This window comes from Rhinolophus sinicus, linkage group LG03 (genome assembly GCF_036562045.2).
Source record: "Rhinolophus sinicus isolate RSC01 linkage group LG03, ASM3656204v1, whole genome shotgun sequence".
Classification (NCBI taxonomy): domain Eukaryota; kingdom Metazoa; phylum Chordata; class Mammalia; order Chiroptera; family Rhinolophidae; genus Rhinolophus; species Rhinolophus sinicus.
Window position 1 is genome coordinate 188448187 of NC_133753.1, and position 12576 is coordinate 188460762.

Here is a 12576-nt window from a genome sequence, read left to right on the forward strand (position 1 = left end):
TCCCTGCAAAGGAGGAGCGATGCTTGTGCCCGCCCTTGGTTGGTAGTGACAACTTCTAACGTCTTCCTTCCTCTTCCGTCCAGGAGGAAGCAGCACGGAAGCAGCAGGCCCTGGAAGCCTTGCAGAAGCGGCAGAGGGAAGCCGAACTGAACCGGGAACTGGAGAAGCAGAAGGAAAACAAACAGGTGGAAGAGATCCTCCGTCTGGAGAAGGAAATCGAGGACCTGCAGCGCATGAAGGAGCGGCAGGAGCTCTCCTTGACCGAGGCCTCCCTGCAGAAGCTGCAGCAGCTGCGGGACGAGGAGCTCAGGAGGCTGGAGGACGAGGCGTGCCGCGCCGCGCACGAGTTCCTGGAGTCGCTCAACTTCGCCGAGATCGACGAGTGTGTGCGCAACATCGAGCGCTCGCTGTCGGTGGGGAGCGAGTTCTCCGGGGAGCTGGGCGCCCTGGCGGAGACCGCGAGCGGGGAGAAGCCCAGCTTCAACTTCAGCCAGCCCTACCCGGAGGAGGAGGTCGACGAGGGCTTTGAGGCGGACGACGACGCCTTCAAGGACTCGCCCAACCCCAGCGAGCACGGCCACTCGGACCAGCGAACCAGTGGCATCCGGACGAGTGACGAGTCCTCGGAGGAGGACCCCTACATGAACGACACGGTGGTGCCCACCAGCCCCAGCGCCGACAGCACCGTGCTGCTGGCCCCGTCCGAGCAGGGCTCCTCGGGCGGGGACCCCGCCTACTGCCGGCCCCAGCACGCCGGGGGCCCGCCCTCCCCGGAGGGCGACTACGACTACGGCCAGGACGAGTACGAGGACGGCGCCATCACCTCGGGCAGCAGCGTGACCTTCTCCAACTCCTGCAGCAGCCAGTGGTCCCCAGACTACCGCTGCTCCGTGGGGACCTACAACAGCTCCGGGGCGTACCGGTTTAGCTCCGAAGGGGCGCAGTCCTCGGTGAGTACCCGCTCCCCCCCATCCCCCGGGGGCCAGGCTCGCCCACGCGAGACGGGCGTTGTTGCTCGCGGTCCGCACCCCTGTGGCGCCATCACTTGCATGAAGGCTCCTTCTGCACACACCACATCGAGATTCCAAAGTCGGGCTCTTAAAGATGACCTCAAACCCCTGGCTCTTCCCACACGCAATCAAAAGCAATCGCATTCAAGAAATGGAACTTCAGTGTGTCTGTTGCAGGTTAAACACAAAGCCCAGAACTGCCATTTTGCCTGAAGCCTAAGAAAACTGGCGTTTTCAATGGAGACTTGGGCTCTGTCTGTTCTGGCTTTGCAGCCCGTTGGGAAATGAGACCCCGCCCTGACTGGAACTAGATAGACCTGCCAAGGGCGTTTTGGAGAACTTTCCTTACAGTAGCTTCACAGTCCACACCGCAGGATGTTCTGTCTTGTCCGGGTTGGAAGGGCTTCACCCGCTCTTGCCAGCTTCTGGATTTACCTATTGTTTACGTTTCTTTTTTTTCCTGTTGGCCCTGCGTTCAGTACTGCCTTGACTTTCTAAGATTTGAAGATATTTTTAGCTTAGTAGTTTAAAGGGAATTAACTTGCATAGTTTGAGTAAAAGTGCACCTTGAAGCAGCAGCGATGTTTTTAGAATAGACAACCTTTGGGTTCAAGTATGTCTGGCGTTTTTGTGTATCTGCGCAACGCACCATTTCTCCTTAAGAGCTGGTGCTTTGTAATTCTGAATTTTTTGCGACCACTCCATTGTCATGAATGGGTGTGTTGCTTCTTTGTCGGTTTTTATTGTTTCAGTGTCAAGCAATGCGTGTTCCTCGCTTGTGCTCTGATTTTCTTGCTCACCATTGGCTGTCTCCTTCTTGTCCAGTTTGAAGACAGTGAAGAGGACTTTGACTCGAGGTTTGACACGGACGATGAACTTTGCTACCGGCGGGACTCTGTGTACAGCTGTGTCACCCTGCCTTACTTCCACAGTTTTCTGTACATGAAAGGTATGACCTGCGACTGCCCTGTCCCCTGGGTTGGGGGAAGAGCGATAGAAAACTGAGATTTCGTTTTCACTGAGGCCGATTGAGCTCCTTGGGAACATTACCCTCCCACGTGTTAGGTTCTCTAGATGCATGGAGGGTGCCATGGTGGTGTGACATAGGTGACACGGTCATACCTGCAAGAACGTTGCCTTGACCCAGTTGGTGCAGTGTTAGGACAAGAGTTTACAACCAGTGTCACCATTTTACAGTCCCTCTCTCCTGTCTGTTGCCTTCCACCCCCCCTACATCTTTTTCCTCTCTCACGCTCACTTTCTCTCTCTCACACACACACACCCACACACACACACACAACACAGGGGTATACTGCTCCTGGCGTCGGTGCAGTCTGTTACAATGGTCACCTGTACTTTCCCCTCCCGTGGGAGTGGTAGAGAACCTAGGGCGTTGTGTATGTGGGGAAGGTGAAGCTCTGAGAGAGGGCCACACATTGCTTAGACAGCTTACGACGCCTCCTGTGATGATGAGAATCACAGCTGTACATCTTGCTTGCTATTAAACTTGGATGTGCTGTATTGGGCATTCGTCTTTGGGGACCTTGGCGCATACTTCTTTTGGAAAGTACTTACTTAGGACTTTGTACCACGTGCTTTATTCATGTTCTTGATCGACTTTGACTTGAATCAGTGAGGGGTCATGCGAAACTATCATCATCAATTTTTTGTAGGAGTTTTAACTTCCCTATGCTCTCACTCTTATTTATAATCTATGGCATTGATTTATTACATCGTTTTCTGATTAAAACAAGTAAGATTAGGAATAATACCTTAAGAAAATACATACTTTACATAAGATTAGTAAAGATACATTCAAAGCATTAAATTTCAAGATTAAAGTTTTAAAAGCTCAAGAAGGTAAGCAAATGAATTTTTGGCAAGCTCATCTCTTAAAAAGAGTTATGGTATAAATGCATCATGTAATCTTTAATAAAGTCAAAGTTGTGAAAAAAAAATTTCAGAGAAACCAATGAATGATGAAGAAAATCCAACCTCCAGATTATATTTTATGAGCATAAATGAGTGTTCACCAGCCTCATAGCCCACTAAAGGTGTTTGTAGTTAGGAAATTAATAGCATTAATCAAATTCTCTAAATGATGAAATATCGAGAGAGAGCACCCAGAATTGGAGAGGGAGGGCTGGAAGCGAGTCCCATTAATAACCTAAGAGCACCAGAGTGAATGAACGGATGGTGATGGCTGTGGTACACTCTGTGTCTCAGAAACAACTGGGAATAACCTTTATTGTTTAAAGACGATACGAGAGAATAATTTTGTATTACAGTTTCTTCTGGGCTTGTTTGGGACACCCAGATGAAAGTCACAAATCAAAAAGGGAAAAAAAGTTTCTGCTAGTCCTTGCCGTGTTTGCTGCTTGTGAGGAAACCCGCTCGGGAGCTCGGTGTGATGACAGACTTCTGGGCAAGATGAGCAGGCAGTACTTTAGACACAAGAAAGGGCGACCAGGTTGTATAGTTCAGAGAAGCAAGAGCACTTTGCACACCACAAACAAATCAGTGTAGTCATTGCTTTGCTTGTTCCATGGTGAGGTTTACATCTGCAGTCATTGAAGCAGTTAATCTGAGAAGGTCTTTTAAAATGTATTTCTAATCGGTAAAAAAAGTGTATTTTCTTTATACTTACTTTCAATATCCTTGTTTAAATGTCCCTTATTTTTATTACTGGCTGGTCAAAAAAATAACTTGTGGGCATTTTATAATAAATTATTGAAGTAGATTTTGTTCTTTAGTGGACACATTAAAACAGAATTTTGAATGATGGTAAGATGTCGCTCTTGAGTGTCCTTGAGGAATCTAGAATAAGATAAAATTATCCTGCTAAAAGAGTATTAGAAATATTTTTTATTTTGTAAAAGATAACACTTGAGTATCCTTGTCTCCTTGTTTAATTTCTCTCAACTGAAAAGAAAGGTTTCCCACTAAAATGAATTACAGTTAACTTCTCATTTTTGTTAGGTTTAATCACCATTCAGTTCGGAGTCTTACTTTGTTTCATATTCTAAATCGTGTACCTTATACATATAAACCATTTTCAGATGATGCTTTTCTTTGAAAAGATGCAAAGAAAGTCGTATTTTATTTTCCTGTGTAAGTTAGTTTATTGTTAAACTGCAGAATTGCTGATAAGTCATGTTCCCCACATTGACCAAAGAAGGAATGTGTAAACTATGACACCATTTTAAAGTAGTTTCCTCTGGGGTGTTTGAAAATACACGTACAGAAATGGCCCTTGACTTACGGTGAGGTTGGTGTCCGTTCATTACTTGTCCTTTCTGTTAACTCCTCACCAGGATTTCTCAGCTAAGTGAGCAGGTGCTGCTCTGGATATAAGGGACCAAATTCTCCTATAATCCAGCCACGCTAGTGTAATGCCCATCCAGCATCCCCCCTGGCCCCCCCCAACACACACACACACGCACACACACACACACACACACACACAGACAGGCCAGTAGTGCCATCATCCTTCACTGAGGGGTGAGGGCGGGGTCACTGGGGGCAAAGTTAAGGATAGGCTGAACCTTAAGACCCTCTACTGATGTTGTCATCTAGTTTGATTGACTTTTCTTAAACCCCTGCCTGCCCAATCTTGGAACAGGTGGCCTGATGAACTCCTGGAAACGCCGCTGGTGTGTCCTCAAGGACGAAACCTTCCTGTGGTTCCGCTCCAAGCAGGAGGCTCTGAAGCAAGGCTGGCTTCACAAGAAAGGTGGCGGCTCCTCCACGCTGTCCAGGAGAAACTGGAAGAAGCGCTGGTTCGTCCTCCGTCAGTCCAAACTGATGTACTTCGAGAACGACAGTGAGGAGAAGCTCAAGGGCACCGTGGAAGTCCGGACGGCAAAGTACGTGGATGAACCCTGGATGTGGCCCAGGGCGCCGGTGCTCTGGGCGGCTTGATGGTTTATACTGATGCCTGCAGAGCTAGCTGCTGCGAGGCCTTTGAAGCAGGAGAGTGTGGTGGGTGCTGAGTGAGTCCCAGGCCTTCATTTCAGGGGACTGAATCACAGTGGTCCCTCGGTTTTCGAATGTCTCCGTTGAGGAACATTTCGGTTTACGGACGCCGTAAATTTTATGGATCTATGGTATCATTAGATAGTAAAATTCATGCTAAATTTGCAGTTTTAGGGGTTGATTTTAAAGGTCTGGAACGGATTAATCCATTTTGCATTACTTCCTATGGGGAAACCGTGCCTTGGTTTTCGAATGTTTCAGAACTCGAACGGTCTTCCAGAACAGATTATGTTAGAAACCCAAAGTACCACTGTATTAGGAAACTGGGGAAACAACCTTGTCTCTGAGCAGTTCACCTTCTATGGTTCTGTTCAAACAGTTGGCTCTCGTTTGTAAGATGCCAATTGGACATGCGACTAGGGAATGCGGAGGGTTGTGTGCAGAAATCATGGTGTGAGTGTTGGGTGATTAGTGCAGAATCTTTTTAGCATCTCTATCTGTCAGCATATCACTTTCAGTTCTTCCACAGAATGTTACATTGGGAGCAGATGGCCAGACTGGAGGTGTTTGGTTTTTCTGCTTATCTTTAATTGAAACATAATTGACATGTCACATTATATTAATTTCAGGTATACCACATAAAGATTTGGTAATTGTATGTATTGCAAAATGATCATCACACAGTTACAATTTTTTTTCTTTTGATGAGAACTTTTAAGATCTATCTACTCTCTTAGCAGCTTTGAAATATGCAATGCAGTATAATTAACTCTAGTCACTATGCTGTACATTACATCCCTGTGACTTACTTTATAATAATTTTTGTACCTCTTGACCACCTTCGACCATTTTTTTTTTTTTGGTACTTTCTGATCACTCTTCACCCATGAGGTGTGAATCACTTGAAATGAATAATTTGTGTTGGGTATATATCCATTTTTGTTCTCATCAATGAGAGGAACAAAACTAGTCCTTGAACCCAAAATGACCCCTTTTTGTGCCACCCTCTTTTAGAACCAAACCATTTGAGGGCCTGTTATTTTTGTTAAAAGTGACGTAAGTTTCCAGAAAGTTGTTAGAGTCAGGGACAGCTGGGTAACTAGATACTAAGCATAAAACTTATTTTGGCTTAATTAAACTTATTTGTCAGACTCCTCTTCAAACTTCAGCAACCACATATATGGAGGGTGCAAAAAAAATGTATACACATTTTAAGAAAGGAAAAAAACTGTATTGAAATTGTAATACTCAATATATACCGATAACAAAAGATGAATACAAGTCATGTGTATACATGTTTGGGGCACCCCCGGTATTTAGAAAACTGGTAAAATAAGGTTTATAATTTAAATCAGTTGGCCATCTCTCAGGTCTCTTTTAATGTCCCCTTCACCTTTTCTTTCCCTTGCTATTTGTTACTGAAGATGCTGCCTCATTTATCCTGTAGTTTCCAGACCCCCTCATCTCCAGGGAAGCTTTTTTACAAAGGACGTCCCTGGGCCCCACCCATAGAGATTCCCCGCCCCCGCCAGTGTTTTCTGAATGTTCCCCAGGACCCAGAACCACAGCCGCACGTCATAGTCTCACCCCCGCGTTGTACACGCAAGGCTGCTGAGTTTGCGGGAGGCAAAGTGGCTGGTCCAGCATGACCTGGTCTGGCCAGTTTGACCTGGGGATTATCGTCCTGCGCCAGAGATGCCCTTGCCGTACGCTTGCCTGATCGATCGCCATTGCTCACCTCTCTCCAGCCACTCAGGCGAGGCATCACAGAACACTCGATGAAGTCTCATCTTCTTGGTTTTTTTATTTGATATTTTATCTCATCTCAGTGATTCTGGCTATAAGCTTATATATTTATTTTTCCTAACCAGTTAGACTGCTCAGTTTTGTAGATGTGAAGTGAATGTTTTACTGCGAACAGTTGTACCATGTCAGTTGTCAGAACAAGCTGGCTTTATCCCCAAGACCCTTCATCAAGTATAGTACGACCTCTGGGTCGATCTTAACATCTGCTTGTCATACCCAGATGTTGTTAACCTGGCCCACCGATTTGAAACCTCTGGGGTTGTTTAAAGAGTGCTGGGGTATGAGCAAGATGGTATTGAGATCCAAAGACAGGCCCAAATCCTGCCCTTTACCCCAAAGCCCCCCATGGAAATAATGTACATCACAGGTGTCAGCCTAGGCCGTAAAGCATGATGGGAAGCTGTGATGAACTAGGGAAGAACTCGCACCATTTTAGTCCCTTTATGGGGGTCCTTCCACTGAAGAGCAGTGAGAGGCGCCAGGAGAAGGTGCAGGCTGGATGAGGGCTGCCGCCTAAGCCTCCTGGGTCCTGGGGTGGGCCGGTGTGAGAAGAGAAGGGCCCCTCCCTGGTGAAGTCAAGGGAACCCCTGGCCTTGTCAGCAGCCCCTCTCTCTCTGGAGCAGAGAGAAGCCTGGCTCCCCCTAGAGGACACAATGATCATCATTTGTTTAAAAAAAAAAAAGGTGAATTAGGTATCTGATTTTTTTCAGTTACAGTTTCCAACTCAAGCATCAGTTTGGTGAAGCTGCTTTTCCCGCCTGTTGTTAAGTCTGTGTTCCTGATTTGCATTTGGTGCTTTTGTTCCTTTGCAGAGAGATCATAGATAACACCAGCAAAGAGAACGGGATCGATATCATTATGGCCGATAGGACCTTCCACCTGATCGCCGAGTCCCCAGAAGATGCCAGGTGAGGCTCTGTGCTGTCGCCTTTCTCATAACTGCGTCCCCTCTCCTGCATGCCCTCGGAGTCACCCAGACCACTGTCCACTCCCCTGGCTCGGAGAAGATTATAATTGGTTTCCTGGTTGGGTTTTCTGTTAGAATGGCTAAAGGACTGTGAGTGGTAAGAGATTGATGTACTCTTGTCCCGTGGGGAATCTTTCCCTGGGCAGATGTGTCCACCTGCGGCTACAGTGGAGGTTTTCTAGCTTCAAATGTCACCCGGCAGACCCCTTGTCACCCCTGCTCAGGATTTTATTATCACCAGCAGCACATGTAAACTGTGATGACACACAGCGGAAGGCCTCCTTCGGGAAGTTTCTGAGCTTTCAAAGGGGACAGCTTGTGTTTGCTGAATGAAGGAGTGAAAAGGCAGGAGCGTGTGCCACTGGCAGTTGAAACCAGTGAGTGCTCTGACTGCTGGTGGGTGTTTCAGGCCTTGATGTTGAAGAGTGTATCAGGGATAGAAGAGAGAGTTGCCATTTAGAGAACTTACTGTGTTTGGCCATGTTCTAAAATGCTTCCTGCTGCTTCGTGCATCTGTTGGGTGATGGTGGGGGTGCCTGTCAGCCACTCAGAGCAACGCCAGAGACACTCTTCCCATTGGTTAGGGTGACACCCTTCCCCTTATGTTTTTACTTTTCACCTCAGACATTAGAATGTTCGAGTGCATTCTCAGGGCCTTTTGTTACCCCTGTCCTTCGAATATTTCTGAGTCGACACAGCACTATGGCAGCAGCATTAAAGGCAAAGAAAATAATTCTTCCCATTGGAACAACCTAAAACCCTGCTTAGATCCATAAATTAGGACACAAACTGGAAAAACAAGCAAACCTGGAATTACAGCCCCATCATTCTGTCTGGGACTCCTACTAGAGACCACGTGTGGGTTTTTTGTGGTCCAGGGAATGCCCACAGCTTTTCAGCTGAATTATAGGCCCAGAATCTGGCTGCTGTCCTGCCTGTTTTGTGCCATAATGAACCTGCTAAATATAACATTTGGAATATTTTAGGCAAGGACTTTTTCCCCTGACCAGTGGAATACGTTTTTAAAAATTTCCTTTTCAGATTCCAAGTTATTCTTAATTCAGGAGGAAACAAATGTAAATTTAAGGGTGTCACCTGTACAGCAAATTTCATTTCTGTGTGTGTGTGATCAGCTGGGGCCTACATCTCGAATGGAGGCATTTTCCAGTGTTTTATGGGGAAGCTCAAAACTAGCCCAAACCAAGCATTGATTGAAGCCTTGCCTTTGGCTTAACCAGAACTGGTGAAGCCAGTTCATGTTAGGAGATCCTGATGGTCTCCCCTCAGAGTCTATATGTTGCATATTTCAAACTCTTGGTCACATTTTTGGCAGGAATCACAGGAGATATATTTTAGTGCTTTGCTATAAATAACTTACGTGACTTAACCTGTATCGATAGGTATTACTTTTTCATTTAAATGTCTCATTGTGTACCTGCCAAGTACTTTCTCCTCTGCCTTACTTAGTAGGAGTGTGTGTATGTGTCTTATTAGCCGTCTACAGGGGAAGGATGTCCTGGCATCTCTCTCACCTTTGGCACCTCTCACATTGTGTAGTTGCTAATAAATGTTGGCTGGCTGGACGGACAGATGGATATTCACAGTCATGTTCCTACTGAAGTTTCTAGTTACATCATGACGTTTGTTCCGCTTGACTTTTCTGGGGTTGACACGTTTTCCTTTATTATCTGATTCTGATGGAAGAGAGAAAACTCTTTAAAAATGAAGATAGAGGAGTTCTCTGGACAAAGTACTTTTCCACTTTCTACTTCAAGCAGCTGTTTTCTATTTCTAGCTTGCCTGTGGTTTTATTCACTTTAGCAGAAATCCAATCAGGGATGAGTAGGGAAAATAGACATCAAGTGGCCATGCTGAGGTGGTATTCTTACATCATTGGCCTTCTTACCTTGGAATCAAAACTGAAAAGGCACTTGAATGTTCCCTAGGCTGGGAATAATACCTTCGGTATAAGGATCCTTCATGTAGGTAGAACTGAGGATTTCATTTTCGCTGTCAATTTTTCAAGGAACTCATTTTCATTGTTAGGTGTCTGTAGAGGTCTGTAGTGGGACCTGGAGGTCAAGGTCTTCCCAGTGACCTCAAATGTCAACAGATGGTAGGTAAAGGTACTTTGACTGTTTATTGTAACTTGGCTCCCCAGTAGTAGGAAACCCACCTTTAACCCTAAGAGGTAGGCAAGTTAAAAAGTCAAGTTGCTCAGAGGAAGTGTCATTTTCTGTGTGGAGAAGGGACCCACTGTTTTGCACATCCAGAGGTTGGTCATTTGTTGAAAGTTGCTCTCTCCTTCCCACAGCCAGTGGTTCAGCGTGCTGAGCCAGGTCCACGCATCCACAGACCAGGAGATCCGGGAGATGCACGATGAGCAGGCAAACCCGCAAAATGCTGTGGTACGTGAGCATGGAGGGGGCGGCGTCCTGGGAGGCCAGGCAGCTGGGTGTTTCTAGACAGTCCTTGTTTTCCATAAGTAAAAGTATAATAAAGAGAAAAACAGGAATATTTCAGTTAAAAGTCATGCAGTAAAATGGAATCATTTATAGAAGATTATAAGGAGTAACACATGCCCATTTTCCCACCTCAAATCCTTAAAAGAACAAAAAAAAAAAATCCCATTTTTATGAAATCGTGGCAGCGCCCTACACGTCTCTTCAAAAGACTGAGTGAATGCTAAATTGTATTCTTTCTGTCTTTTCTCAATCCCAGACCCATGCACAGATAAAGTTTAAAGTTTAGAAATAAAGTTTATTTCCTCGTCAGAACTTAACATCCAACAAAGTTTCTTGGCAGAATAAGTAGAAAATTTAATGACAGATCCTGGTGTAAATCAGAACACTTGTATTATTGAAAAAAGTTTGAAAACACTCTTTACTGAAGGTATTTTAAGAAAAAGAAAGATTAATTTACAATTTTTTTTTAATGACTGAACAGTAGCCGTTGCCCTGTGTGTAGGCTGTCTACTCTCAACACAAAGGGGAACCTTTCTTAGAATATTATTTTGCAGTGAACACAGAAAGGAACCTTTTTGTTTGCTTCTTTAGAGGGTTGCGATCTGGGAACATTAAGGTAATGTGCACTGTATCGATGGTTCTCTCACTCGCTCTACTTTTTGCTTTATTCCAGGGCACTTTGGATGTGGGGCTGATTGATTCCGTGTGCGCCTCCGACAGCCCTGATAGGTGAGCCCAGATGTGACTGTTAACAAAAGTAGTTAGTTACCTGCATATGCTCACAGCTCCCTCTGCGTCTGAGCCACTTTCCTCTACGCTGGGCTGTGAAATGGTTCTGTCCAGGCTGCGTGTTCCCAGCCGGTCAACCCTAGCTCTCCAGTGTCTTCGTTCTTGGTACCCAGTTTTACATCATTGGGAAGTCTTTCTTTTTGGAGTGCTGGGGGGTGGGGGACAGTGGAAACCTAATTTAGACAATTAACAAACATACAGAAGACATTCTTCATTTGGAACAGGACAAACGTGGGATTCATACAGGAGAATACTGTTTTGGAAAATGGTATTCCAGCAAGGGTGTAGTACCCCTTTCTAAACTTAACAATGAATTCAAAAAAGAATTTGATGGCAATTTTTATGTAGCATATTCATAAATTAAACTGCAGACGTTTTCCTTGGCATGTCTACCTTATCTGTGCCCTTAAGATAGAATGCTCTGGGTATTGTTTTTTGAAGGTGCATCTTCTTCCAAGGTGGTCTTAGGACTTCTTGTACCAGTGACTGACCTTTGTGTTTTCATCTGTTTTTCTTTGCTGCTTGTGAGTTCTGAATAAGAATCAAACTGGCTCCTGCCTTTACTAACTGCTTTAGCAAATGACTAGGAATGTATTCAAAGGGACGGCAAAACTAGTATCTACTAGGCAGCTTAGAGTTTAGGAGTCTCCATCACGCACCGTTGGTGATGGCTGTTCTGAACCACAGAGCTTTTGTTTCTGGTAGTCACCCTGCACCATCTTATCCCCGCAGCTCAGGAACCTGCAACACGTGTGTGTTACGTCAGTAATCAAAGCCCAGATGTTTGTTCTGGAAGCCGGTCAGGTTCCTACCTCATCTCTGGCTGTTGTCTCCTAAATCCCTACACACCAGCCCGCTGGGCATGTGATGACCCATGCTTCGAACTTCCCATCCCTGCTCAGGCTTTCCCTCTTCCTCAGGTGCCCACCTTTTCTCGCTTCCCCACGATAGTAACACCTTCCTATCTTTCCCTGTCTATTGCAGTGTGGTTAATCTTCCTTTGCCTTGGAACCCTTAACTACAATGAACATTCGAAATCTTGCAAGAAATGGTTCCCAGTCACTTAGCTTAAGTGTTTAGGTAGAAGAATTAGTATGAGCAAGGGCCTGTGAGAAACTGAGGGCATTACCAGACAAAAGAAGACGATGAGGGGAAAAGTAAATTTCCATGATTGTGTTATGGGAAATGGACCCTTGTTAGACTGTGTTGAAAACATGGGCCCAGGTGGCTTTTTGTACCGGGCATAATCAAGTGTATAAGATATTCCACTTACAGCTGTTTACTGATCAGCTTCTATTACTGGTGTCTGACATTTCATTACCGACCCACAGAAATATTATCCAAGGCAGTACCCAGAGGCAGAAAGAAATTGACTTTGGAGAGGCATCCAAACAGAATTTTCCTCCACGGTCACCTTATTTAGCCTTCCCGGAACCGAGTTTCATCTGGAAAGTTTTGCATGAAGAAAATGTTTCCCCTTCAGAATGTGTCGCTCCAAGTTTAAAGGTTAATGATGCATAAAATCCTGCAGAAAGGAGCAAGGTTTCCCTTACTGTGAAATACA

At 45.3% G+C, this 12576-nt stretch overlaps 1 protein-coding gene across 2 annotated transcripts in view; it reads left to right on the forward strand.

Annotated features, from left to right (window-relative positions):
* Positions 1-12576, forward strand: part of MYO10 (myosin X) — a 201627-nt gene that overhangs the window by 175082 nt on the left and 13969 nt on the right. For both annotated transcript variants that reach the window (XM_074329057.1, XM_019753532.2), the window contains 6 exons: positions 84-950; positions 1836-1959; positions 4633-4876; positions 7604-7699; positions 10073-10166; positions 10897-10952. In XM_074329057.1, the coding sequence (XP_074185158.1) occupies positions 84-950; positions 1836-1959; positions 4633-4876; positions 7604-7699; positions 10073-10166; positions 10897-10952 (1481 nt within the window). The remainder of the gene's footprint in view (positions 1-83; positions 951-1835; positions 1960-4632; positions 4877-7603; positions 7700-10072; positions 10167-10896; positions 10953-12576) is intronic.